Here is a 27,104-nt window from a genome sequence, read left to right as displayed (position 1 = left end):
AGCTCCCTTGTGGTCAAAGGACCCTTTCCTTTCACAGGAGTCGCCTAAAGCCATCGGAAAACACAGATGTTTACATTATGATTCATAACAGTAGTAAAATTATAGTTATGAAGTAGCAACAAAAATAATTTTATGGCCGTGAGTCACCACAATTTGAAGAACTGTATCAAAGGGTTGCAGCATTAGGAAGGTTGAGAACAGCTGTTTTAAATGTTTCCCCATTTAGAATGAAGTTTGACTATCTGTAGTTATGGATTAGCAATTACGATTTTTCACAAAGTGATAAATAATTGCTGATTTGTTGCACAAAGAAGGATAGATAGGTGAAGAGGTACAGTTTACAGATGAACTCGACATATTAGAAACAGAAAAAGGGAACGTTTACATAGTAATTAGTATGTCATTACTGAAGCTTTTCTACTTAGATACAGGGAAACCCTGAGAATTCCACCTCATTAGATAAACTCAGTGCTCCTGAGCAAACACAAAGTAGAAGGCACCTGGCTGTGAATTCCAGCAACAAAGACCCGGGGCCCAGAGCAGTAATAGCCACTCTGGCTGCTTAGGAGAACCACCTGGAGGGTTTAGAAAGTTCTCAAACTCCACTGCAGAGTTTATATTTCCATCCTTCATGCTAGGGTACCAATAGTACCCCAGAGGCTCCTAAGGCTTCTATTGCAAGCTAGAACTAGCAGGCTCTACCAATCCACCCCCCTAGCCACTCCCTGTGCCTTCCTGCCCCACCACTGGCCCACTCTAATGCCCCACCTCTCCCATGTTCTCCCCCTCGGGCTGTAAAGAGAGCCCTCAGCTGAAAAAGGTGAGAGAGCTTCAAGGGAGATAGAGAGCATCCTGTTGGGAGAGATTCCAAAGATTCTCAAACCACTGAACCATCCGCTGCTTCACCAAGCAATGTGTGTCATGGTTAGTGTTGACAAAAAGACTGCACTTGTACCATTTCCACACTTCTGGATGCTGTCTCTAAATCCTGGATGCATTTTAACTGTGACACTCTCACTAAATCTGTGTTTTGTAATGAAGCCACATGTTCTTCTCATTGCCCTACTGACTTGAGAGATGATTCCAGTACAATCAGATTCACTTACTTTAATTCCTTGTGATCCATAACCAGGGGGACCAGGCGGGCCAGGCAGGCCTTTTTGCCCAATATCACCCTGTGAAGAGAGAGACAGAAATTGACAACAAACTTTAGAAAGGAAAGGAGAGGAAGAAATGGACATATCACTGCTCTTGGCTTCATTCTTACTTAAGCTGATTAGGATCCTCTTGCCATAAAATAGTTCCTATTTCATTTAAAGCTATGTTGTTCTAAACATTCTTAGGCTATTTGAATTGTTTATAAACTTTTACATATAACCCAAATGTAGGTAAAGAGGCAAGGAAGAGCAGCTTGAAGGAAGCAGGAGGAGGGGCCAGGGACTTCTGCTTGGCAAATCTAGATGCCCCCACTCCAGGCTGCCCACACCAAATTCAAAGACTACAATGCCAGATTCTATGAAGACTAGAACATGCTGCTCCCTTTTAATATGGAATGCCAGTTCACTGAGAATACCATTAGAGTCAGTGGAAGGGCTGGCAAACGGCTCAGTTCATAAAGTGCTTGCCATTGTAAGCAAGAGCACCCGAGTTTGATTCCCAGCACCCGCCATGAAAAAGCAAGGCATGGTACTTGTAATCTCAGAACTGGGGATGCAGAAGCAGGACAATCGCTGGGACTCAACAGCTGGCAAAAATCTGTGAGTTCATGTTACAGGAATCCTGTCACCAGTCAGTTAACCAATCGAAAGGAGTGTTTTGGTCCAAGAGGCGGAGTTTTCATTGGGAGACTTGACCCAAAGATAAGACGGGCCCTGTTGGAAAGAGGAAGCAGCTGGCCACCTAGCTCAGAGTCCCATCCCTTATTGTGATACCTGTATACAAATTTTACTCATAGTAAACAGTAATCATTTGACCTCTTTTATGATCTGGCACTGAACATGAAGCCTTGTGTCCAGCCAAGCACCGCCACTCTGCTGCCCTCCCAAACTGGTTCCTCTCGGCTTGCACTGGCATTGCCTTTCTGGGCAGCCCATGGGCACTAAAGCAGGTTTCGGTCCCACTGCCTTTCACATTTGCCCTGTGTGTCGCTACCCTCCCAAGCCCAGTGCAGGTGAGCGCTAGAGTAAAATCTCGTGCAGCATACAGCTGTCCTCTCAAACCAATTTTGTTCATTGGGGAACAAGGGCAAGAATACGAGGCCCACTTTCCCAATAGGTGGGGTGGATGGTTTTTCTTTCTCAGGGTTATGAATGTTTGCCATCACGTAGGGGGATTGGTTACAAGTTGTTATAGCATGGGGGGCTGAACAAAAGAGGTTCGATTCAGGGATCAGAAAAGAAAAAGGGAGGATAGATATGATAGGATGGAAAAGTATCAGTTTTAAACAACTTACATTGGTATGGATTCTTGTATATTGACACAAATTCAAGGTTATTTTTGCTATACTGTATATACGTTTCTACTTCCATTTAAGATATTTTTCTAAATTGACACAATGAAGAAAAAATGGATCCAACCCCCCCCAATGGTAACTTTGTCATCTTAGGGGAGTCTTCATGCATGTACAGTGACCCATGATTTTTCTAAACTAGCCTTCTTCCAGATGAAACTCTAGGAAGAAAAAGGAATAAACTAAGACTCCTGGTGAGGCTGGGATCCTCAACCAAACTCTTGGATCAAGAATTCTTTCCTCCCTCCTCTCTAATGACGGGGTTTAAATTCTCATGATGTTTGGGTGTGACTAGACCTGTTTAAAACCTGGACTCGTGGTGTGTGGCTCACTGACACTGGTTTAGCCACGAACATGTTGTAAACTTCCTCGCTTCACTGTTTGAACAAATAAAAAATACATTTCTCAAATAAATGTATGAACAATATGAAGAGTGTCTCAAACTCGGCACTACTGACATTTTGGTCAAGATAACTATGGGGAAGTCGTCCTGTTCATCGGGGTTGTTTAACAGCACTCCTGAACTCTATCCAGTAAACGACAGTATCATCTTCAGTTGAGACAGTTCAAAATGTCTCCAGTTGTGATCTTGTTTAAGTGCCCCTACTAGCAACTCTCACCTTCTCACCTCAGTGAGAAACATTGGATTAAAAGAATTAAAGAATTGGTAAGTATCAAGCTAGAGGAGATGAGTGAGTGATACATAGAAATAAAGAAAACAGACACTGAAAGAAGCTGCTCTCAACCTTCTATGGGGAGCATGAAGGTTGATCTTTGCACCAAGTTCTGACGCAGTGGCTGGAGATATGCTATACAGTGAATACATTAGCCAGTGACTTGTTAAAAGGCAACCCAAAAACGTCTGGCCAAACAAAGATGCAATTTTTTTTCTTGTCTATATGTATCTCAGGATGGACTCAAGTTTGATATGTAGCACATGTAGACCTTGAATTTGCAATCATCCTACCTCTACCTCCCAAGTGCTAGGACTAGAGAGAGGTGTATAGCACCATGTCCAGTTAGTGTTTGCTTCTTGATAAGATAACACAGCTTCTGGAAAACCTGGAAATATTTAGAACACTTTGCAACTATAGTTCTCTCAACGATGTTGAGAGAAGTTGTGCTGTGGGATATCTTTCTGTACTTTGTGAGATATCCTTCTTTATGCTGTGAATGTGTGTTGCTCTGATCAGTTGATAAATAAAGCTGTTTGGCCAACGGTGAGGCAGAATAAGGTTAGGCGGTACATTCGAACTGGAGAGAGAGGAGGAGAAAGGAGAGTCGGAGAGACACATGAGCCAGCTGTCCAAGGAGCAACAAGATGCCAGCAGACCAGTAATGCCATGGCCATGTGGCAAAACAGATGAATAGAAATGGGTTAATTTCAGATGAAAGAGCTAGCTAGCAAGAAGCTATCTAGCAAGAAGCCAAGTCTGCCATAGGCCATACAGTTGGTAATTAATATAAGCCTCTGAGTGATTATTATATAAGTGGCTGTGGGACCTGAGGGCTGGGTGGGACACAGGAAAACTTCCAGCTACAAAGTTGCCCTTCTGATTTTGTAAGGGAGGCAAATGTTTTAAAGATACCACAGGTCACATGACATGAACAAAGAAGATTTCATCAATAATCCAGAAAAAAACTAAGACAACAACAAAATTAAGACTTCTTCATATGAAGGAGCTGTGCAGTGGGCTGGTGTTAAAGCTTGGTTGTCCCATCTCAGAAATGCTTGTGGTGACAAGTGTTTCAGAACTGATTTTTACACCATTTGGAATAATGTTTGTGTATAATGATAAAATCCATATCTAAACACAAAATGTTTCACAGACACCTTCTACAGAAGCCTGAAGGCAGCAGGATTTTGATGGTCACTCATTACATGGAGTCAGCTATGGACTCGACATTTGTAGTCAAGCTGTGCTCAAAAGTTTCTGAATTTGGAGCATTTTTTAGTCAGGATTTTCCAACTAGGGATGTTCCAACTGGCACCTGATGCTCACACACATCAGAAACCTGAGGACTTACCTTCGGTCCTTGAGTTCCAATGCCCCGAGGCCCAGAAGGGCCTGGAGGACCTCTGACCCCTGGCTCTCCCTGAAAAGATATAATTAATGACATGTTACCAATTTAAAAAAAAACTTACATAACTTCTCATGTTGAATATATATTTTTAATGTCCTTTGAATTTTCCTAAGAAATTCACTGAGCCCATTTCACCTAAAAGAGTTTGTTGGTTTGACATTGTGTGCTCTCTTGACTTTTTTTTTTTTTTTTTTTTTTTTTTTTTTTTTTTTTTGGTTTTTCGAGACAGGGTTTCTCTGTGTAGCTTTGTGCCTCTCCTGGAACTCACTTGGTAGCCCAGGCTGGCCTCGAACTCACAGAGATCCGCCTGGCTCTGCCTCCCAAGTGCTGGGATTAAAGGCGTGCGCCACCACCGCCCGGCTAGCTCTCTTGACTTTCTTCTCGTCACTTATATACTCTTTCCTGATAAAGGGTTCCATTGCAAATCAATCAGTTAATTAACTTCTTGGCAGCATTAACGTGTGCTTCTTTCAGAACTTGCTTCTCTAGAATTTGGAAAAGTAATTACTACTTTTTTTTAACAGAGGAGGAAAGAAAATTGAAGGATAAAAAGTGGCCACAAAGAGCTAACCACATCCTGAATGAGCTGCCCCTATCATTTCCTCAACTAAAATAATGCTATTTGACTTGAGGGTTGACTCTGTAGTGCTTGGACCACAAGAGTGATTATGAGTACAGGCTACATTCTATAAAGATCTTGCTGTTTCTACAAGGTGTGACACTTTAAGATCTTCCTGAGATGGCATTGTTAAGAAGACACAAATAAAACCCTCTGTAGCAGGAATCTTAAAAGTACTTATTAATAAAATCAAGCCCGAGTCGAGTTATTTGGGTCCATGCTGGTAGATCAGAGAGACAGAACAAGCCACAGCTATCTCACCTTGCCGGATCCTCAGCTGGTCTTGTCTCCTCAGACTGGAGGCCTCTGAGTCCTCATCCAGAATGGGTCTCAGCTGAATTACTGCTCAAAAGCCTGAATGCTTAACCAGCCCAAAACTTCTAGTCTCTGGTCCTCACGCCTTATATATCTTTTTGCTTTCTACCACCACTCCCTGGGATTAAAGGTTGGCTTTCTGGGATTAAAGGCGTGTCACCATGCTTGGCTGTTTCCAATGTGGCCTTGAACTCACAGAGATCCAGAGGGATTTCTATCTCTGGAATGCTAGGATTAAAGGTGTGAGTGCCACCATTTTCTAGCCTTTGTATCTAGTGGCTGTCTGTTCTCTGACCCCAGATAAATTTATTAAGGTACACAATATTTTGGAGAACACAATGCTACCACAACCCTCTTTATTCTTCAATTTCTCTATGCTAAGATAATGTAAGGAATGTTCAGGGTTGACATCATTTAATGCTCAAACAATCCTCTATTACCATGCTGACTCCTTTACCTAATTCTTCTGAACTTCAGTAAATTCACCAGATATGTGGAAAATAATATCTACACTTGATAAGGATGGAGGGAATGAGAGAGTGATTCAGAAGGCCTAGCACAGAATAAATGTCACTTGGTAAATGTCAGTTCACTACACACCTGCTTTAATTAAAGAGGACACAACTAAAGCTCTGCAAGTCTGCCCAGGGACTGGCACAAGAGGCTGGGCAGAAGTGGAGAAGCAGTAACCCTCTGACCAGCTATTATAGCCTCTTGGGCAAACAGCTTGGCACTTTCTCTAAAACCCCAACATATATGTACCACCCGCACCAGTGATTGCATTGCTAAGCATATATTCAAGGAAAATAAGAGCACATTACACCCAAAGTCCCACAAACATGAGTCCTTAGAAGAATTATTCATTATATCTCAAAACCAGAAAGAACACAATGTCCATCATCTGGGGAAAGAGTAGACAAAATCCTGCAAGAAACTGCATTCATGCTATAATATGAGCACACCTCAAAAAACATTGCTCTTAATGACAGATACTGGCATACTGTAGGATTCCAATTATTGAATATCCAGAAGAAAATAAATCTACAGAAACAGAAATATACAAGTATTTGCTTGAGATCAGGATTAAAAACATGAATTGATCATAAATAAGCATGAGGGATCCTATGGGGTAAGGAAATGTTCTAAAACTGATCTGTGAAGACAGCTGTAAACTAAACTTTACTGCAAAAAAAAAAAATCACTGGAGTGTGCCCCCGAGTGGAGGACTCCTGTGAAGAGACATGCTTCTGTGAAGTCATGAACAAGAAAAGAGGAGGGGCCAGAGAGATGTTTCAGCAGTTAAGAGCACAAGTTAGTCTTCCAGAGGTCCCAGATTTTGTTCCCAGCACCCACATGGTAGTTCACAACTGTCTGCAACTTCTGTTCCAGGGCATCTGACAGCCTCTACTGGCGTCTGGAAGCACCAGACAGACATATGGTGCACAAGCTTACATGCAGGCAAAATATCCTATGTATAAAATTTAACTGTTTTAAGTTTTTGTTTTAAAGAAGATTCAGAATCAGGCTTTGACCTATATGTCCCCAGATGTTTGTCTTTCTACAATGTTTCAAGATATAATTAAAATAATCTGGGTAACTCTACAGCTCACTTTTTTACCGGCTCGTTTCTCACCATCTTTCCAAAGGATTTACAGGCAGTCCATGCCATAGCGGCTGAGAGAAAGATATTTTTTTTCTTCAGTGGTGTAGTCATCCACAAGTTGCCCAAGCTCGTGTAAATAACTCTTAATTCACAATTCTGAAAGTTTGATCCCTATTAAATTCATTGGTGCTCCAAGCTGCACTTGAGTGGAATAATTTCTTTATTTCTGTCATCATGCTGTTGCTGGGATGATTAGACATTTGTTAAGTTTCCTCAGAAAAAGTCCACACGACACAGTTCCATCTCTGCCATCTAGTACTAGTGTGCCTTTGAGGCTCTCAGTACTAATTATCTCTTCAATACCTCTCTCTACTGACTGCCAGCCCTGAGTGACTTCAAATTCCTCCCAGCTCTAAGGATCAGTCTCTCACAAAGGGCTTGAAGCAGGGAACATGAATACTCTGTGTCCGACACATTTCTGTAATCTCTCCTTTCTTGAGAACCTCTGAAACACCTGTAAAGCAAGTGTCTGTATCATGTGAGGGCCTCCAGCTATACCTGACTAATCTACCTCTCTGCTGCTTCTTAAGAGAGATGAAGTTCATATCTGTCAGGGTTTTAATACTCTCCAACAAAAGAGAGCGCCAGCAAATATTGCTATACAGGTTTTACTTGGAATCACTAAATACGTTGTCAAACAGATGTGATTGATGACTTCCTTTCCTGGGTTGCTGAGCATCTCTATCGTCCCAGGCTATGGTAGACAGATTAATCATGATGTAGCTGGACATGATGTGCCTCTTCTGTGGAACGCACCACCTGAACTGTGAATGACGTGGCTGAGAAAAATTGAACCTGGCTCCAGTTTGAATAGGTGGCTAGGTCTGCCTGTTTATAAAAACAGGAAGGAAAACACATGAACCACCACCCTGAGGATAAAGGATAGCATGAGCAAAAGCCTCAAGAACAAACAACATACTTCTGAAGGAAGTACAAGGACACACTGCCGGCGTGGGTTGGGGGTGGGGATTGAGGAATAAACTGATTTCAAGAGAGGTGAGAGGTCCCTCAATCAAATGCAGTGTGTGGTGCTGGTTGTTTTTGCTGTTTTCTGGGGGAGCCGCCACCCAGCTCCTAAATAAATCACACATGAAGTCTTATTCTTAATTATAATGTCCAGCCTTAGCTTGGCTTAGTTTCTAGCCACTTTTTCTTAACTTAAATCATCCCATCTACCTTTAGCCTCTGGGATTTTCCTGTTCTCTTCTGTAAATCTTACTCTTACTCCGTGGCTTGCTGTGTAGCTGGGTGGCTGGCCCCTGGAGTCCTCCTCCTTCCCTGGCTCCTAGATCTTCAATCCCTTTTCCCAGATTGCTCCTTCTATTTATTCTCTCTGCCTGCCAGCTCCACCTACCCTTTCTCCTGCCTTGCTATTGGCCATTCAGCTCTTTATTAGACCATCAGGTGTTTTAGACAGGCACAGTGACACAGCTTCACAGAGTTAAACAAATGCGACATAAACAAAAGTAACACGCCTTCAAATAACACTCTACAACAGTGTGGGCATCATTCAGACCCAACTTACTTGAACAAAACAATAATAAAAAATTCATGAGGCAAACTGGAAAATTTGAACACTAGATATTTGCTATAGTAAGAAATTGTTGCTGTGGTTAGGTTTTACAGTAGTTTGGCAGCTATGTTTTGAAAGGAACGTCTTTTATTTGAGAGATAAATATCAAATCTTTATGTGGATGCTGTCTGGGGATTCTTTCAGAGAAAGGCAGTGGAGAGAGAAGTAGGAATGCAGCGGAAACAAGACAGACTGCGTGCTGGGAACTGAAGTGTAATCAGTATGTTGAACGCTTGTGTCATGTGACTTCCTTAATGTTTACACTAAATGGTTTCAATAACATTTGCTTAAATTCGTGAACAATATCCAATAAAAATCTCACCATTGACAATGAGTCGGTATTGTCGTAGTGTTGTAGGAAAAGAATACATAATTTAAATGATGTTTTTTAAGAAACTGGGCAAAGGGGAGAGGTACATGGATAGATAATGAGCATCACAAATAAAATTTGCATATTTCATGCATTCTTGATATGTACCAAATGTCATATAATTTTTTTAAAAAGGGGGCTGTAAATGAAGCCATAGGTTTTTTTTCTTAATCTCATTCTTTGAAGAAAAAAATTGACACGCCACTACAGAACTCATGGTATTTTCCCTTGTGGTTTTGGTTAAAAGTGTTTTCTCAACTAGTACAGATCATATTAAAACATGTACATGTGAGCACACACGTGTGTGCAATATGCTTTCTATAGACAACAACATCAGAAATTTGATGAGCTATAAATAGAGAGAAATAGCATCTCACCATGATGACAGAGAAAATACATCATCAATGTGTTATGTCTCTTGTCCCTTGGGCCGAGTCCCTGTTAAGCCTTGACAGCTGGGGCATGGAAGACAGAGGACTGATTGAGTCTCGTGTCACACTCAACACCACTCACTGAGTCTGCCACAACGCAGAAGACGCTAAGAACCAGTGTGCTTGTCTATGGCATTTTCTGTTATGAGGGCTCATTGTCAGTAGAGTGAGTGCCGTTCTCTAATAATGGATTTAGCTGGCCATGTAACATTGGAGGGTGTTAGAGCCTGCAGAGGGAGCCCTTGTACTAGGAGACAATGAGCAAAACAGCAAATTCTCGAGTTTCTATTTGTACCCATGTCACTCACTCTGTAACCCCACAGCCCAAACTCTACAATCATCTGCTTTTACTCCCTCAAGGAAAGAGCTGTTGAGAAGACCTCCTGCTTCTCAGTGCCCACAAAGGGACTCGAGATGGGAGATGCCTCTTTCCTTTTCACTGGAAATAGCTGGTTTAGGACTGACTACACACTTGGTCCAGAGAATGAATGATCTACACACGTGTTCCTGTGAATGGATGATCTAGCAAGGGTTTTAGCTACCATAACCTTACAGAGCAGTTAATTTTGACTCCTTTAAAAACAGGCAAGTTCTTAAAAATGATGGTAGTAAGCATACACTAAGACTCCTATTTTTTCACAAAAGAAAGGACTAGAGAATTGCCAGCTACTTTCACATGCAAGTTTTCCTCATATCAGCAAATTTTTGCTGTAGCTTATAACAGAAATCTTATTATGAGTAATAATAAACACTTATGAAGTTTATTATGCAGCAAATAATTTCAGTCACTATCTTAGCAATCTTATGAACATCAACTTATTCCATTTGATAAATAAGGAAACTGAGGCTTCAGGGGACAAATGGCATGTCCACACCTATGGAGCTTGGTGAAATCCAAAGCCAGGTGTAACTCCCAGAGCCCATTTTCCCATTTTATGTCTCCTAAAACCAGCTATAAAAGGGCAGCCGTCCCAGAATCTTTCTTTCAGCTGCTATTTAATGCAGAGACCACAGCTCTGTGGCTGTGAAAGTCTTTTTCCTACACCAGGTCAGTCATATTTCTGAGAAAAAAAATATCCTGAGTTATAAAAAGTCTTCGTGGGTAATAAAATACCCTCGCCACCTGCACGAGTGCCCAGCTGGCTAAGGCTTCCTGTTCTATCGCCTGCCCCCCTTCATTGCCGTTCCTTGATTCTGGGGTTACTCCAAACTTTGCAGTGATCTAGTCCAGATCACCTATCTAGACAAGTCCTTTGTATCTTTTCATCCAGCCTACAGTGTACCTGATTTCGTGGAGTGATACATGTTATGGAGGCTGCTAATTAGAATGCTGTTGGGTTAAACGCCTTATGTCCATCACTTCATGCATCTATCAGAGAGGGACCCTGGGAAGCAGATGTCATACAAAGCACAGATGAGGAGGCCACCTCTCGGGGGTCATGGAACTGACAAATGGCAAAGGTTCTGGGACAGCAATAATGATGAAAAAATGGCAGATTGTGGTGCTTCCTATATTTTGTAAGACTTAGATAAAATACTTCAGACAATAATTAACCTACTAGACTGACTTGCACATGCACATATAGTAATAATGCTTTACTTCTCTTCTCTTCTTTTGTTTACGCCAATGAAGGCCCTGACATTCTTTGAGAGGATGATAAAACCAACTTACAGTTGTTCATCCAGTGGTTTCATGCTTTTCTAGTTTGGAGATATCAAAAACTAAATTGAATTCACTGTGGAAAACATCAGTCTTAAGAATTATTCAAGGAATGATACTCTAAAGATTCACTAAATGATGAAGCAAAAAAAGGTTGAATTTTAAAAATAAGGGGGAAGTCAAAGAAATTAAAGCCATTAAATGTTTCTCTCTTTCCAGGTTCTGAATAAAATTAAACTGTGACTACAATGTCTTCAGCTTCCACCAACATAAGCACTGTGAATGATGTCGTCAGATGCCGTGGGTTAATAACTCATGAGTACCACACTCACATGTTGTCCGAGTGTCAGTGGAAATTTTAGAGGCCTTATACAGACACCTGGATAAGGGTCATGAACGATTGGCTGACTAATGCTTGTCCTATCCATCTGTCACTCCTCACTGATGGCCATGTGTAACCAGGGAAACAATGACAGTTACCAGCAGGATCACTATGGGAATACAGGAACAGTTGGGAAGGCTCTAGGAAGGACAGCTTCTCAAGCTGCCGTCACGCTTCCTTTCCGGTGTCTTCCCAGCTTCAAATTTCAACTCCTCTACCACTGCTATCCGCCCTCAAACATTTGCATCTTCGTTTCTGCTAACTTTAATGCTTGCTAAAGAACTTTGAGGCTTGTTGGCAATTTCTTTTCTTTTTTTTTTCTCAAAATCAGCTCATTGAAACTGAGCATATGATGGCCTGGTGCTAAGAATCTCACTGGAAAGGGAAAGTCTTTCTTAGTCAGAGTTCAAAATCATGCAAGTAAGGACATCGATGTTGCCCCTAATAAGAGAAGAGGCTCTCTGCTATCTATATTCACCATGCCTCTTCGTCAGAGGAAGTTTCTACAGTCTGCATTGCTAAAAACACAAAATGTGGAGATGGCAATGTGGGTAGTGAATGCTCAGGGTTTAGTGTCTTCAGGGTTACGGTGATGTGTACACTCCAGGAAAGAGGAATGTAGCCCCTGAAAACAGCAGACAGAGAACAAAGCAGTATTTAAAGTAGTGGGCAGCCTGGAGTCAGCTCAGCTTTCAAGGACTCAAGGAATTGCCTTGAAAAGTTACCTTATCAGATTTCCCAGGTCCTGAATTTGACATTTTCAGAAACCTACAGGTCAAACTCCCTACCCTTCAAACTTCACGATTCTGGCTTTAATTATTCCTGCTTTGAGCTTATGGCCCATTCCTTAGCATTTTAAAATATAATTTTATTAATTCTTTGAAAATTTCATGAGCATGTATTTTGATCATATGCAGCCTCCAACCCCTCCCAGACTCATCCCCACTTCCCTGCCTCCTCCAAATTTGGGGACTACTAGGGAGAAGTGGGTTTCTAGTCCACTTTGGAATCATGAATCTTTAATATCATTATCCCAAATCCTGCATCCTTGACTGGCCCTTCTTGTCTGGCCTGTTCAAAATGGAGTTCCTTGTCCAGTCCACATCTGCTGATGGAAGCCCCAGATTCCTAATGCATCTCTGTGTGAATTGGTCCTCTATTCTGCCAAGACTTGGTGGTAGCATGCACATATGTGAACCATTGCAGAGAACAGAGAAGCAATTCAGACTCTGGGAACATTTTTAGAATAATGATACTCAGTGGAATTTCACATAGACTTGCATTTTAATTTATTACTATGGGCCACTTTTGTCAAATAAAGGATGTATTTACAATACTCAATATTTAAGGCTTGGGGAAAACGTTTAACTCTTTTTGGTTTGTGTTTCTCTTTACAGTTTACACAATCTAGGTTTTGATAATGGAAAAGTTAGGATAGAAAGAAGAGCAATCCAACTGCACGCAAAACGGCACAAGGTGATTAGGAAAAGGACAGCAGTGGAGACTGAGCACGGGGTGGGGGGAGCCCTTCTGTCTTTTCTAACTTAGTCCTCCTCTCAGTCTGTCACTCATCAGATTCACAGTTTCCCTCTTAACACACAACATACATGCTCTGCTATGTTTACATTGCCAAGAGGCAAGTTGTTCAACCTCTGCTCATCAATTTCCTCAAATTCTGTAAAAATAGGGAAAATGTTTAAAACACGATATTCTAGAAATATTTAGGTAATAAATACTAATTATAATCATTATCATAATTCGAAGAACAATAACAACCCAATAATCCTTCTGTCCACATGTTATTTCAACCACTTGGTAGCTTTTTGAATGCCCTTTGAATGCCCCCAAATCCAGGTTAGCTTGGAGGATCTGTCTATATGAAACCATTCCACAGGTTTGGGTGAGACTTTGGCTTTAACAGAACAAAGAGGACCTGGCAAGATGAATTTGTCCTTGAGGGGCTTGGAGGGCCACCCCAGTATTCTGTTTCACCAAGGCCAGAAACAAACTCCGGGACTGGGTCTTATCTGAGGGTCAGCTCTCTCTCAGCTGCACGCCCCTTTGGGGCTTTTCAGGTAAAGTCTGAAGAGCGGTGACTTAGCTGCAGCCCCTAAAAGGAAGCTGAAAGTGTCTCAAAGTTGTCTTCAAATCATAAGGATCCCCTTTATTCTCAGGGCTCCAGTGGAGGGACACGGGCAGGGGTGGTCAGGGTCTCTGAGGATGACTTCCACCCTTGTGAGTGTAGACATCAGGACACAGCAGGAGCTCTTTGTACTCAGCAAGAGGCCAAACGCTCCCGTCCTTTCCCAGCATGTTTTCCAGGTGGACTTTCAAACCTACATCGACTGTTGTCCTTGAAAATTTTTATAGGAATTTTTTGAAATAGCTCAGAAATTCTTGCCAAAATTTGATGGTCTATAAACATTTTCCGCTAGGGGAAACCAGAGTTCCACAAGGTGCTAGATGCCAGGCATTGCTTTTTATATGTTTTAAAACATAGAAGCTTTGATTCTAATGTTTGTGTCATATGCTAAACATATGTGACCTTAACTAAATATCACATAAACCATCATAAATTAATCATCAGCCTTAATAGTTTCCTCATTTCAAAACACATTTGTTTTGCAAGTTCATGCCTTAAGGCCAACGTTTTAAGGTGACTACACAGAGTTTAAATGAAAAACATACCAGGATATAAATGTGGACACACACACACACACACACAAACACACCCCTCTAGATACTTACAGTTTCTCTGGCATTTTAACTCACAGTAACAGAAAGATTTATAACATATTTGGGTACTAGGCTTTTGATGTCTGTCATTGACAATTTTGCTGATTTGATCTCTACTTTATGGGAAGGATAAAGTTAACTGTAAGTCAGCTTTTTCAAAATATTTCCCTTACTTTCTTCATTTATGTCTGTGTACATGTTTGTGCATACGTGTGCTTCCATAGTCTTCTTCAGAAGGGAAGACCAGATGGATACTTAGGGTCTCTATTCAAAAGGAGAGATGGTTTCGAAAGTTATTTAAAAGCTAGTGTTTGCTTCCGGAATTTTCTTTATTTTCAAAGCCATGGTTGAAAACTTTCTTTGAGTCTAAGACTAGCTCGTGCTCCTAATATCTCCTTTGGAGCTGGAGTTCTTATGGCAAACACACGCTGCACAGGAAGAAACAGAAGACAACATAGAGAGGGCAAAGACAGGGCAGCGGGAGGCAGATGAACAGAAGCAGGTAGATCCTGGCTCGGCCCTCCCCCCCCCCCCCCCCCCCCCCCCCCCCCCCCCCCCCCCCCCCCCCCCCCCGCTCCTGCTGGAAGCGAGTTGGAGGCCAAGATGAGTTCACTCACAGTATGCCTTCTAGAAACACACGTGTTACTTTTAAAATCAAAAAGGTAAGATAAAATTTTGCACGTAAGAATACTTTCCTTGGTATTTTTGCCAAAAATAATGAAAAATGTGAAAGTACAGGGGATTTTTGCAGGAATGTGACACACAAAATCATCCAGAAAATACCTTAGTCTGCATATTAAATAATCTGACAGAGAAGAATACTCACAAGGATTAAATTTTAGGTGTTCTTCATCTGTGTTGTTATTAATACAAAATATGAAGCAGTAACATAATAACTTAATATAATAATACTTATATAAATATTCATAACTAGCTACTCTTTGAAAATATAAATGGCCATATGCTTCCATTGCAACACAAACACAGCCAAGTATATATTTAACATATTTTATTTCATATCTTATTTTAAACAGAAATAAGCTTCTGCTTCCTGTAGGGAAATATTTAGTATAATAACAAAAGGGTTTACTAATGTTTCACTTGGAGCAGGAAGTAATGATACTTAATACTGAATCTTTCTAGTTTATTGAATTTTAATGTTTTGATAGATGCTATATGTTAAAGAAAAGTGACCTACTGTCTGAATACAGTATGGTTTGTTGACAACGTTCAGACTCCTTCAAGGATCTGAGTCAAACCCACCTGAACTTGTCAGAGAATCTCAAGTTCTACATATGACATTTATGTGTCACTTTCAGCTGGGATTCTCACAGTTATCCCAAGAATGACAACTGGGGCAGAGGTGGAAATCCCTCTTATAGACCATTGCTATTGCCATGGGTCTTTAATCATTTTTTCTCCTTGGGTGAGGCAGGAGAAAAGAGGATCCACTGCCCCGTAGGAGAGTGGTACACAGGCATTCTCACTGCTCACTACTGTAGCAGAAACAACAACAAAAAGGTAACAGTTAGCATTAAACACATGTATCATCTTTCTGCAATGACCTAGAAGCATGAGAGATCCAAGTGAATAGTTGAGTAGTTAAAAACGAACTTCTCTCCATAAAAACCCTGATTATTCACTCGCTTCCAATTCATTCAGTAGATTTTAGAGCTGGGTGATAACACTTCTGGAGTCAAGAGCTTAGCAGAGACTACAAGAACCTGTTCCCAAGAACCGTTACATCTCATGGAACCCATAGAGCACCATCGATAATAAATAAGCATAATGATCCCAGAGAGTGATACAGTCTGCACATGAAACACATGCCAAAGGGCAGCGGTGATGTTTTGTAAGGGAAATCTGGAGGAAAACTTTAGCTGAGGTCTTAACATCTGGCCATCCTTTCAGATCCATGACCCTGAAAGCATGAAAGAGCTGAAGGGATAGCAGCCTGGGGTGACCGGATGTCAGGGCAAGGGAAAACAGGCAGAAGCCATGTCATGGCCCAAGGGCCTCAAAGACTGGGGAAAGGTTGTCGAGTTTCCTTCCAAGGCTAGAGAAGTCACCGGAGTACTTCTAAGCAGGAATGGAATCTTGTCTGATTTACAGTTTTAAAAGGTCAACTAACCTGATAAGTTGTAAGAGGGTGGATTTGGAAGCGGGGAAGCTCAGTGAAGAGGCCATCTAGGTACCCAGTCATGGTGGTGGTTTGCCTAAAGGAAGCTGCAGAAGAAAATGATCCAGACTGCAGGTGCATTCTGAACATAAAACTGTCAGAACGAGGCCAAGGATAGAACTTAGAGGAAAACAATGGACAGGAAAGGACTGAGGATGGCTAAGTTCTTGAGCTGCACAGCACTGCCTTTTACAACAACACAGGGTAAGAATTAAGGGGACTGGTTTGAATATTAGGTTAAAGATGTCTATAAGAAATTAAATGAAGGTATGTGTAAGAAATTAGATACGTGAGAAAAAGCTGAAGGAAGAAAGGCTAAAGACTTGGACACCATCATCATGAAGATAGGGCATAAAGCTTCAGGAAAGGATGAGAGAAGCTAAGGAAAGAGCAGGATGAAAAGGAGAGAAGAGGGCTCTGAACAGAACCCAGACCTTGGTACAGAAGAGGAAGAAGCAAAGAAATGTGAGGCTTGCTACCAAAGGGTCTGTTCAAGAACCATGAAGTCATTCAACACATTCATGGGCATGTTTCCCAGGGAATCCTGGGTAAGGGTGAATAACTCATCAATTACTTCATACATCACTATTCTTCTAGTGTGTCAGATGAAAATGAATCACATTTACCAAGGTTCCCTGTACATACTTTTTTAGAAACTAGTATTGTTGCCTACTTTAAAAATCTTACCTTTGCTCCAGTGTCTCCCACACCACGTAAGCCCATTGGTCCAGGGGGTCCTGGCATTCCTCGAGGTCCCTAAGGTGACGAAGTATGAAAGAGAATAAGCATCCTTGTAGTATGTAATGCTCAGAAGAGTGGAGGGAAGGAGGAAGGGAAGGAAGGTTTCATTATTGCTACAGCTGACTGTATAGCTTATAGGGAACTATAAGAGTTCAAAGGTTCCCAACACGATGGAATTATAAATGTTTAAAGAAACAAAAATGCTAATTAAGCCAAATGTGATCATTACATTGTATAACTGTATCAAATTATCATACTATAGCCCAAATATGTATATTTAGTATGCATAAACTTAAAATGATTTATATGAAAAAGAAGACACAGCCTCACTTACAGCCACACCAGGATAGCCATCACCTTTGAGTCCTGGAGCACCCACTGGTCCTCGAGGACCCTGGACACCCTGCAAAAGTCCCAATACCAAGTCATGGTACTACAGTAAGAAACATCCAGCAGATCTTAGGCTAAACACTGCATCAAGAAAACAAAGATGGAGTTGATAAGGCAAAGGAAACTTTAGCAGGATACCTGCCACATTTAGCAGTCCCTTATCTTCTCAAAAGTCCCATTCATTCGAGTTCACTGGATGTGTGGTGTGAAAGGAAGGGATATATGAACCATTACAAAGTTTTCTATAGGCCACATGGGTCATGGGGATCAGAAAACAGCTGTTGCTGGTATTTTAATTTAAAAAATGTACAAACGCTTAGTGTACCACAAATCAGGGAGAAATACAAACATGAGAAAATTTAGGAAGCTCTGTGTAGGGGGAGTAAAAAAAAGAAGAAGTAATCAATTTGACTCAAATACAAAGAGCCCACCACACTGGGTTATGTCTACTGTGTTCTTCTGTGTGTTGAAATTACAGAGTATTGAATCACCCAAATGGAGATTCAAACAGGTGAAGTTCCAGAGTGATGGGCCCCTGACTATTGCTGCTAACCTCGGGCACTGTGGCTTTAACTAGCAGCCATCCACTTCCTATACCGAGGCCAGACGTGGATGGTTACTGTCCTTTTGACAGCAGCAAGCTATTAAAATAAAAATCCACGAAATTTCTGAGCAGAGTAAACTGGGAGCAGAGGACAGAAAAGAACTTGAAGAATCTTTTAGAAGATGTATTAATTTCACAGTCTTACTAAACACACATTTAAAACGGTGTTTTTGCAACACACCACACCGTTTTGTTACTGTGATGGCTAACAGCCTTTGTCTGTACACATCACTTGCTTTGATAAAGAGATGTTTGTGCTTTAGACTGATTATTTATTATTATTTTGTATTAGGTGGGAACTCTTGTAACAGCCCAACTTCTGTTTTCCAAGAATAGAAATGCAAATGGTACTTTCACATGTTCCCTTTACACGCAAGCAAATTCTGAGGTCAAATGGTGATTATCCCAACCCAAAATGTTGCCCTCAATCCAGCTCTCCATTGATACTAATTCCTGCCAATGAATGACTGAGGAAGGATAAAAGCTACAGGCCGTTTAAGCCCCAAGAAAGTTCCATTTAGTTTGAGAGCCATGAATACAGTAGCTGCCTTTCCTTGTCAATCCCAAGAGTCTGGTTTTATGTGGTTAGCCTCAAAAAGGATCACCATTAGAGACTATTTGGCCACTTACAAAAACAGAGTACACTATTTGTCACCAGCACAAACTCAAGGTGATCTTTTAACGCTGGAGTGTAAAAGGGAGCAAGATGAAGGTGAGGGGAATTTTGGTACATCCCTAACCAGAAACTGGTCACTAACAGAATCAGCTTGCTCATCCATTCCGGCTCCAGTTGACATAACTCTGGCCATTCCTGTATGAGACTTTTTCCCAAATAAGACTCCATCTCTGACCATGCTATAATACAAGGAGAAAGCCAACAAAACAAACAAATCAATAAAACAGTAACTGCCCCCTGGTTATGCTTAAAAGAAAAAGAATCCAATTTTACCTTGGGTTTTTATTTCTGTGCTCTAAGCCAATGCTATATTACCAACAGCTGAAAGCAATTAGCCACTGGTACTCAGCACAGAGGAGGGAGTCCAGAACACACATTATATACATTTTCTCCCTACAGGTCTTTGTCTGCTCTCCTGTGGAAGCTGCAGTAACTTTGTTACTTCCAACCTAACTGTAAGTGTGATAGGTACCCCTCATTGCCAATTTGACGAGATTTGGAATTACCTGGGAGATAGGCTTATGCATTTGTCTTTGAGGGAGTTTCCAAAGAGTTTGCCTAAGGAGGAATGATCCATTCTGCATGTGGATCGGCACTATCTCATCGACTGGGGTCTGGACTTAATAAAAAGGGGGACAGGAAAAGGCTACATGACCACCAGCATTCTCCTTTCTCTACTTCCTGATGGGACAAGATATGAGCAAATTCCTGCCACCGTGATTTCCCCACCATGATGGACTCTGCCTCCTTCACCCTGAACCAAACTGAACCCTCCCTACCTTAAATTGCTTCTTCTCAGATATTTGGTCACAGCAAGGCAATGAATCGGGAAGTGTCTTGGGTCAGGACTAGGGACAGATTTTTTTTTTTTTTCTTTTTGGTTTTTCAAGACAGGGTTTCTCTATGTAGTTTTGCGCCATTCCTGGAACTCACTTGGTAGCCCAGGCTGGCCTCGAACTCACAGAGATCTGCCTGCCTCTGCCTCCCAAGTGCTGGGATTAAAGGTATGCGCCACCACCGCCCGGCTCTAGGGACAGATTTTTATTTAGGACATTTTACAATACTTTTATAAATAGAATTTTGCCATTTTTGCCTTTCTCCATTTGATTCAAGAAAATGTTGTTCAGAGCAATTCATTTTGACCTATCTCTCATTCAACAGAAATCAGCACAAAAATTGAAGTGTGGTATTTTGAAATGGGTATTAGGGCATGGCAAGAGTTCTCCTGAAGTAGCATGTAAAATTGAACTAATGTGCCAACCTTCTATCAGACATTTAAAAGAGTGTATGACCCTGAGAAATGTGAAAATGACCGTATTGGAATGAATGGGCATTAAGAACACCATGAGAGCCCAAAAGGGGAGAAAGTGGCTGAAGAGGCAAGTATCTCTAAGTACCATCATCTGTGATGCCCAATAATCTTCAGCAGATAGCAAGTGAGGCAAGAGTGAGGACAGATACACAGCACAAAGCATGAAGTACGAACAACCAGTTACCAAAGCAACATGAAACACCCCCCACCCCCCGCGCGCGCCCACATAACTAAACAAGTTAACATCTACAGTTTCTTTTTTTTTTTAAGAGCTGAGGACCAAACCCAGAGCTAGGCAAGTGCTCTACCACTGAGCTAAATCCCATCTATAGATTCACGTGGGAAATTTGACATTCTTCCTTGAGTCAGCTACATAGCCAGGGTCCTAGGAGCAGGATGAACAACCTGGCTGAGGTTGTTTTTTAAAAAACTTATTCCTGAAAGCTTTATATGACAGGAACCCTCAGTCTTGGGCAAACCAGAGCAGTTGTGACTCTGGTGACATGAAAAGAGCATTTTCTAACAATGACTAAGTCAACTAACACTCAACCATGAGAGCTAGTGTTCCCTAAATATGTGGAAAGTAAAACTGTTGCTTATTCCTTTTCTTTTCCCCCCAAAGGACATGGCCTCTTTACATTTATTTCATCAATAGAGAGACTTTACAAGTAAATGACCAGCTTCTTAAACGGGATAGTTTGGATCTTGAACATCCCCCAAAGGTCTATGTGTTCAAAGGTTGGTCCTCAGCCTGTGGCCCTACTAGAAAATGGTAGAACCCTTAGGGGTTCAGGTCTAGTTGGCAGAAATTAGGTCATGGGGAGCATTTCCTTGAAAAGGATATTGGGACCACATTCCTTTCCTATTTCTTTTAGCTCACTGACTGCCATGAGCTGAGCAGGAATCTTCTATCACATATTCCCACCTTGATGTACTGAGATGCTACAGACCTCAAGCAAAATGAACAGATGTCCACAAACTGAAAACCATGGGCCAAAATAAACTTACAAATTGATGTTACATATATTTCATCATGGTGGCAGAAAGCTAGCTAGCATATTAGTGATCAAGTCCTCTTCTTGCTGCTCCTCCTCCCCTTTCTTCCATTCTTCTTCTCCCTCCTCCTCCTCTTTTTCCTCATACCCCCTTGCTGCTCTATTTCTTTTCTTTTGCAGTGCAGGGATCAAACAAAGGACCTTGTGCATGCTAAGCAAGTACTCAGTCGCCTAGTTACATACCCCCCATAAGTCTACCTTCTCACACACAGAAAGGGAGCATAAAAAACAAACAGACAGACAGACAAAAAATGCATACCTTTGGTCCTCGAACAGAAAGTCCAGGTTCTCCTTTCAGACCAGGCATCCCAGGTCCTCCTCGATCTCCCTGTCCATTTCAAATAACATTGGCAAGGCTCTAGGTTATATGAGGAACCATAGACGTGCATTGTGAAAATATATTGCCCATGTGTAAAGAGCTTAATCTATCCATCTCATCCTTTGGAAAAATTTGAAAAACTCAAATGAAGAGTTAATAAACTGGTCAGTAAAGATTTCTATAGGTATCTGGGACAATCCACTAAAATAATATGTGACAATTAGACTCAAATATTTAGATGTAAGAATGCCTAGGAATTCTTTTAAAACTGAGTGCATCTTTTCTTCCAGACTTTACAATTGTAGATTTTAGTAAATCTGTTGTTGTAAATGCAACAACATTCTTATTTGTGTTGAGGCTTGGTGTAGACGAATTTCTAAGCGGTCTAATTAAATAAAAAACACAGAGCCAAATATAGGGTTGAAAGTCTTAGAGATCAGGGAAATAGGAGTAGCTGCCAGCTAAACTTATCTCACCACGCCACAGCTTCCAAAGTGAACTACTTCCTGTCTACCCATGCCTTTATTGCCTTGCTGTTCTGCCCTCTCATTGGCTCTTAGCCCAGCTACCTCACTTTCTTGTCACTGCCTTTCTGTACAGACCTCCAGGGCTCTATGGTTGGTACTGGGATTAAAGGCTCATGTCACCATCCTTGGCTCTGTTTCTTAGTATGGCCTTGAAGACTCAGAGCCCCTGCCTGCCAAGTGATTGGATTAAGGGTGTGTGCTACCACTGCCTGACTTTTGTGTTTACTTAAAATGACTTGCTATTTCCTCTGATCTCGAGGCAAAATTTATTTATTTATATACAAATAAAATATCACCACATTTCAGCACAAATAAAATCTCACCACAGCTTAGGGGTTGACAGAGGGAGCACAGAAAAACATGGCAAGCTTAGCTATCAGGGTGAGAAGTCTGGCTTTTAGTCTGTTTATCTATGTGTTACTTGGGGATCAAACTAAACTTCTAGTTCACTAGAACCATCATCACTGACATAAAAACATGTATGTATTTTCCCTCCAACTTTAAAGAGTCACAAGAATGTATACCTTTGGTCCAGCTGGTCCAGGAATTGATGCTCCAGGCATTCCAAAAGGGCCCATAATGCCTGGCTCTCCCTGAGAAAACAAAAATAGCTGTTATATTTCAAGCCGAGAAAACATATGCAGTAATTATAGTAAGAAAAGAAAACAAATGTCTGTATATTTCAGAATATTCAAACCCCTGTCTCTGTAAGTGTGAATATGAAAATGATTGGAACATCCTTTGCAAACCACTGCTGAAGTTATTACCCTGTAAGTTCTCAGTGCCTTTAAATAAATGTGTTCAATTAAGTCCTGAATAGTAGGAATGTTTTATCTCTTGTGTAGCTTTTTACTGGCCAATAAAGATGAAGCAATCCGTGGTGCCTGTGTTTTATATTGCACGCCAAGAAGCTCAGAGAAAAATCTTGTATTCAATTGTAGAAATAGTCTTCAGCATAAGTTCTACAGTACTCGGCTAATTTATAATCCTTTTTCCTTTGTTGCTTTTATTGTCATGGCCCATGTTGTGTCAGTATTCCATTGTACAAACCTTTTTTCTGAAACAGATTTTATATATTTTATTTCAAAATTGAAAAGGAAAATTAAAACATCTTTCTCTCTCTTGCTCTTTTCTGACTTCCTGCCTCTGCTCTATCTCTTCTTCTGCCTCCATTTTATTTAATATTAAGTCCCAAAGATTTGAGGAACAATCGGTAATCCCTGTGTCTCCTCTGAATCTAGACCAGTGTTCCTCAAAGGCTACTGCACAGATAGAGTTTGGCAAAGATGCAGTGCTCAGTTCCAAGCCCATAAATCCAGACTCCATAGATCTGAAGGATGGGGCCCAGGAGTGTGAATTTTTATAAACAGCTCCAAGGATTCTAACACCGTGTTATTAACACAGTTTGAAAGACCCTGTTCACAAATACTTGTCATTGCACATTGCAAGGTTTAAAATGATTGATTCCCTGAGACAGAAAAAAAAATATATCATAACTTTATATATTGTGGTGGTTTGAAAGAAAATGGACCCAAAGGAAGTGATACTATTAGGAGGTGTGGCTTTGTTGAATTAGGTGTGGCTCTGTTGGAGGAAGCGTGTCACTGTGGAGACGAGTGTTGAGGTTTCTTTCGCTCAAGCTTTGCTCAGTGTGACACTCAGTCCACTTACTGTTGCCTTCTGATCAAAATGTAGCCAGCACCATGTCTGCCTGCATGCCACCATGCATCCCACCATGATGATAATGGACTGAACCTTTGAACTATAAGCTGCCACCTCAATTTAATATTTTCCTTAATATAAATATTATAAGAGTTGCCATAGTCTGGTATGTAAAATGAAAAAAAATTTAAATAAACAAGTAAACCTTAAAAAAAAAAGCTGCCATGGTCATGGTGTCACTTCATAGCAATAGAAACTCCAACTAAGATATATTTTCATTTTCATACATAAATGTATAATATTTTTACATCTTTATATAAAGTTCCAAACATATATTGCAAAATAGTTCATACATTAAAAATTATAACAAAAAATGAACAAATTATTTGGAATGTGATCAAAATTTTACTGGCAGGTGTTTGTAATCAGAGACATTTAGAAATTACTGTTCTAGATAGAGGACAGGGAAATGGCAACCTCTGGATCAAAGCCAGCTGGCCCCGGGTTTTGAACGGCCTTGGGCAAAGACTAGTTTTTGTATTTTCAAGTAGTTGTAATATAAGTGCCTACACAACAGTCTCAATTTTGCTTCTTGGCAGACAAAGCTGAACTATGTTTTACCTGGCCCTTTAAAGGAAAAAAAAAAAAAAAAAAAAAAAAGAGGGAGGCCTGACTCAGAGATTGAACTATTTCTATGTTAAATTTCAATTGGCTTCTAGGATCTTAGTTCAATGACTAATTCCTCCTTTGCCCAATGTAGGTGTTCTTAAAACTCAATAGCATGAACTGTGCACTGGACTATCCAATTCTTCCAGGAGGAACACTATTAAAGCATCCACTGATGAGGGGCCGTGTTCATCTTCCCAGCTGAGGCCTCTGCTATGGGGATTCTCCACAGTACAGCCTACTAACTGAGCACACAGCCTGCTGGAACCTGCTTATGTCACAGTATGTGGGTGCTCATCCTTAAATCCAAACCTATGGGTGATGGCATATGACACATGAGTCATGATCTGGCAACAGATAAACCCACATCCAATCCTCTGACAAAGGAACAAAACATTAGTCAGTTAAAATTTTTCACAAAGACAAGTAACTGACTCAGCAGGTAAAGACATTGGCTACCATGCTTGACGATCTGAAATCAGTCTCTGTAATCCACATGATGAAGGAGACAACTAACTCCAACAAGTTGTCCTCTGACTTGTGCACACACACACACACACACACACTCACTCACACACACACACATACTCACACACACACATACTCACTCACACACACACATACTCGCACACACACACTCACTCACACACACATACTCACACACACACTCACACACACACATACTCACACACACACATACTCACTCACACACACACACATACTCACACACACACATACTCACTCACACACACACACATACTCACACACACACATACCCACTCACACACACACACATACTCACACACACACATACTCACACACACACACACACATACTCACACACATACTCACACACACACACATACTCACTCACACACACACACACACATACTCACACACACAAACACCATGGCACATGCATACACACAAATACATAAATAAATAAAATTTCACTAAAACCAGGGTTAGGACAAAAATTATGTTTCTAGATTTATTACTTCTAAAATATGGCAATTTTTCTTCACCTTAAAAAAAATTCTCTATTAAAACACCAGGTTTACTTTAAATAAGATTAGCTAAAACATAAAAAGTAATACCTTATTGTTAATGTTTATAAAATACATTACTTTCATAGTGACAATTTCTTATAATGTGTTTCCTGAACTACCTGCAGCCCTTGAAGAAATATGGGTCCTTGGGTCTGTCCCCAAGAATTTACTAAATCTAGATCTCAGAGACTCTGGAGGCAAGACCAAGAAACCTGGATTTCTAACAATTTCCTCCACAATACTGAGAGGTACTAATCTTAGACCCCTTTGTACAGTTTCTCATGTTGTGGTGACCCCCAATTGTAAAATTGTTTCATTGCTACTTCAAAACTGTAATTTTGCTACTGTTATGAATGATAATATCTAAAGTGCAGGATATATGATATGCAACCCCAAAGGGGTTGTGACCCACAGGTCCTAAGGGCTATGGCCAGTCACAGCTCTACAGGCAACCCTCTTTTGTAGCGCTCACATCTTGTCAACACCAGTTTTTAGAACTTGCTTTCTTGAGACTAGAAAGATGGAACTGCAGTTAAGAGCACTTGTAGCTCTTGCCAAAGGCCTGGGTTCTATTTCCAGCATTCACTTGATGGTTGACAACTATCCCTAACTCCATTTCCAAGTGATCAGGTTCACTTGTCTGACCTCCAAGGGCACCAGTCATGTACATGGTACATATTCATACATGCAGGCAAAATGCAAACACCTAAAATAAAATGAATAGATCTAATTTAAAAACTTTAAAATAAACTTGCTTTCTTATCAAGGGATCATTAAATATTCTTACCTCTTTTCTGATAGTTTGAATGTAATTGACCCTCATAAGCTTATAGGGAGTGGCACTATTAGAAATGTAACGTTGCTAAAGTAGGTGTGGCCTTGTTAGAGGAAGTGTGCCATTTTTGGGGTGGGCTTTGAGGTCTCATACATGCTCAAGCCATGCCCAGGATCTCAGACCACTTCCTGTTGCCTACAGGTAAAGATATAGGACTCTCAGCTCCTGCTCCAGCATCATGTCTGCCTGAACACCACCATGTTGCGCCATGATGATAATGGTAACCTCTGGAACTGTAAGCCACCCCAATGAAATGTTTTTCCTTTATAAGAGTTGCTGTGGTCATGGTGTCTCTTCACAGCAACAGAAACCCTAACTAAGACAACCTCTGTCTCCCTGGAGACATGAACTCTCAGGATTGTTGCAGTAGTGTTCTGACATCAACTGCAGCAAGCTTTTACTAAGTCAGGATACTACTTCTTCTTCTTGCCTCACACTCCACTTCCCCCTTAGCACCCTGCTCTGGACAATTCAGGTCACAGACTCTTATTTTCCACATCACAGGATTGATTTTTTTTCCTCTTTCTGAATAACTCCTGCGTCAAGCGTTTACTGAGTGCCGAAGACTGTGCTGAGTGTCATCTCTTAAACTCTCTATTGTCATGATTGCTCTGTGAAATAGATCACATTCTCCAACTATATGAGTGATTGGCTCAGATGGCTCAAAGCAGAGCAGGATGGGACCGGCTTTGGAAGCCACTCTTCAGCGTCAGCGTCATGGAGGCTACCTGTCAATCAATGATGGA

General features: G+C 41.0%; 1 protein-coding gene across 1 annotated transcript in view; it reads right to left on the bottom strand.

Moving 5' to 3' along the window:
• Positions 1 to 27,104, bottom strand: part of Col28a1 (collagen type XXVIII alpha 1 chain) — a 164,140-nt gene that overhangs the window by 60,441 nt on the left and 76,595 nt on the right. The window contains exons 22-27 of the mRNA XM_028869847.2: positions 22,671 to 22,739; positions 21,560 to 21,628; positions 17,598 to 17,666; positions 17,210 to 17,278; positions 4,538 to 4,606; positions 1,107 to 1,175 (exon numbers count right to left, since the gene is read on the bottom strand). Coding sequence (XP_028725680.1) covers positions 1,107 to 1,175; positions 4,538 to 4,606; positions 17,210 to 17,278; positions 17,598 to 17,666; positions 21,560 to 21,628; positions 22,671 to 22,739 — 414 coding nt within the window. The remainder of the gene's footprint in view (positions 1 to 1,106; positions 1,176 to 4,537; positions 4,607 to 17,209; positions 17,279 to 17,597; positions 17,667 to 21,559; positions 21,629 to 22,670; positions 22,740 to 27,104) is intronic.

Source organism: Peromyscus leucopus, chromosome 3, assembly GCF_004664715.2.
Source record: "Peromyscus leucopus breed LL Stock chromosome 3, UCI_PerLeu_2.1, whole genome shotgun sequence".
Lineage (NCBI taxonomy): Eukaryota > Metazoa > Chordata > Mammalia > Rodentia > Cricetidae > Peromyscus > Peromyscus leucopus.
The sequence above is the reverse complement of the archived record's forward strand: the minus strand, read 5'-3'. Positions and strand labels throughout refer to the sequence as shown.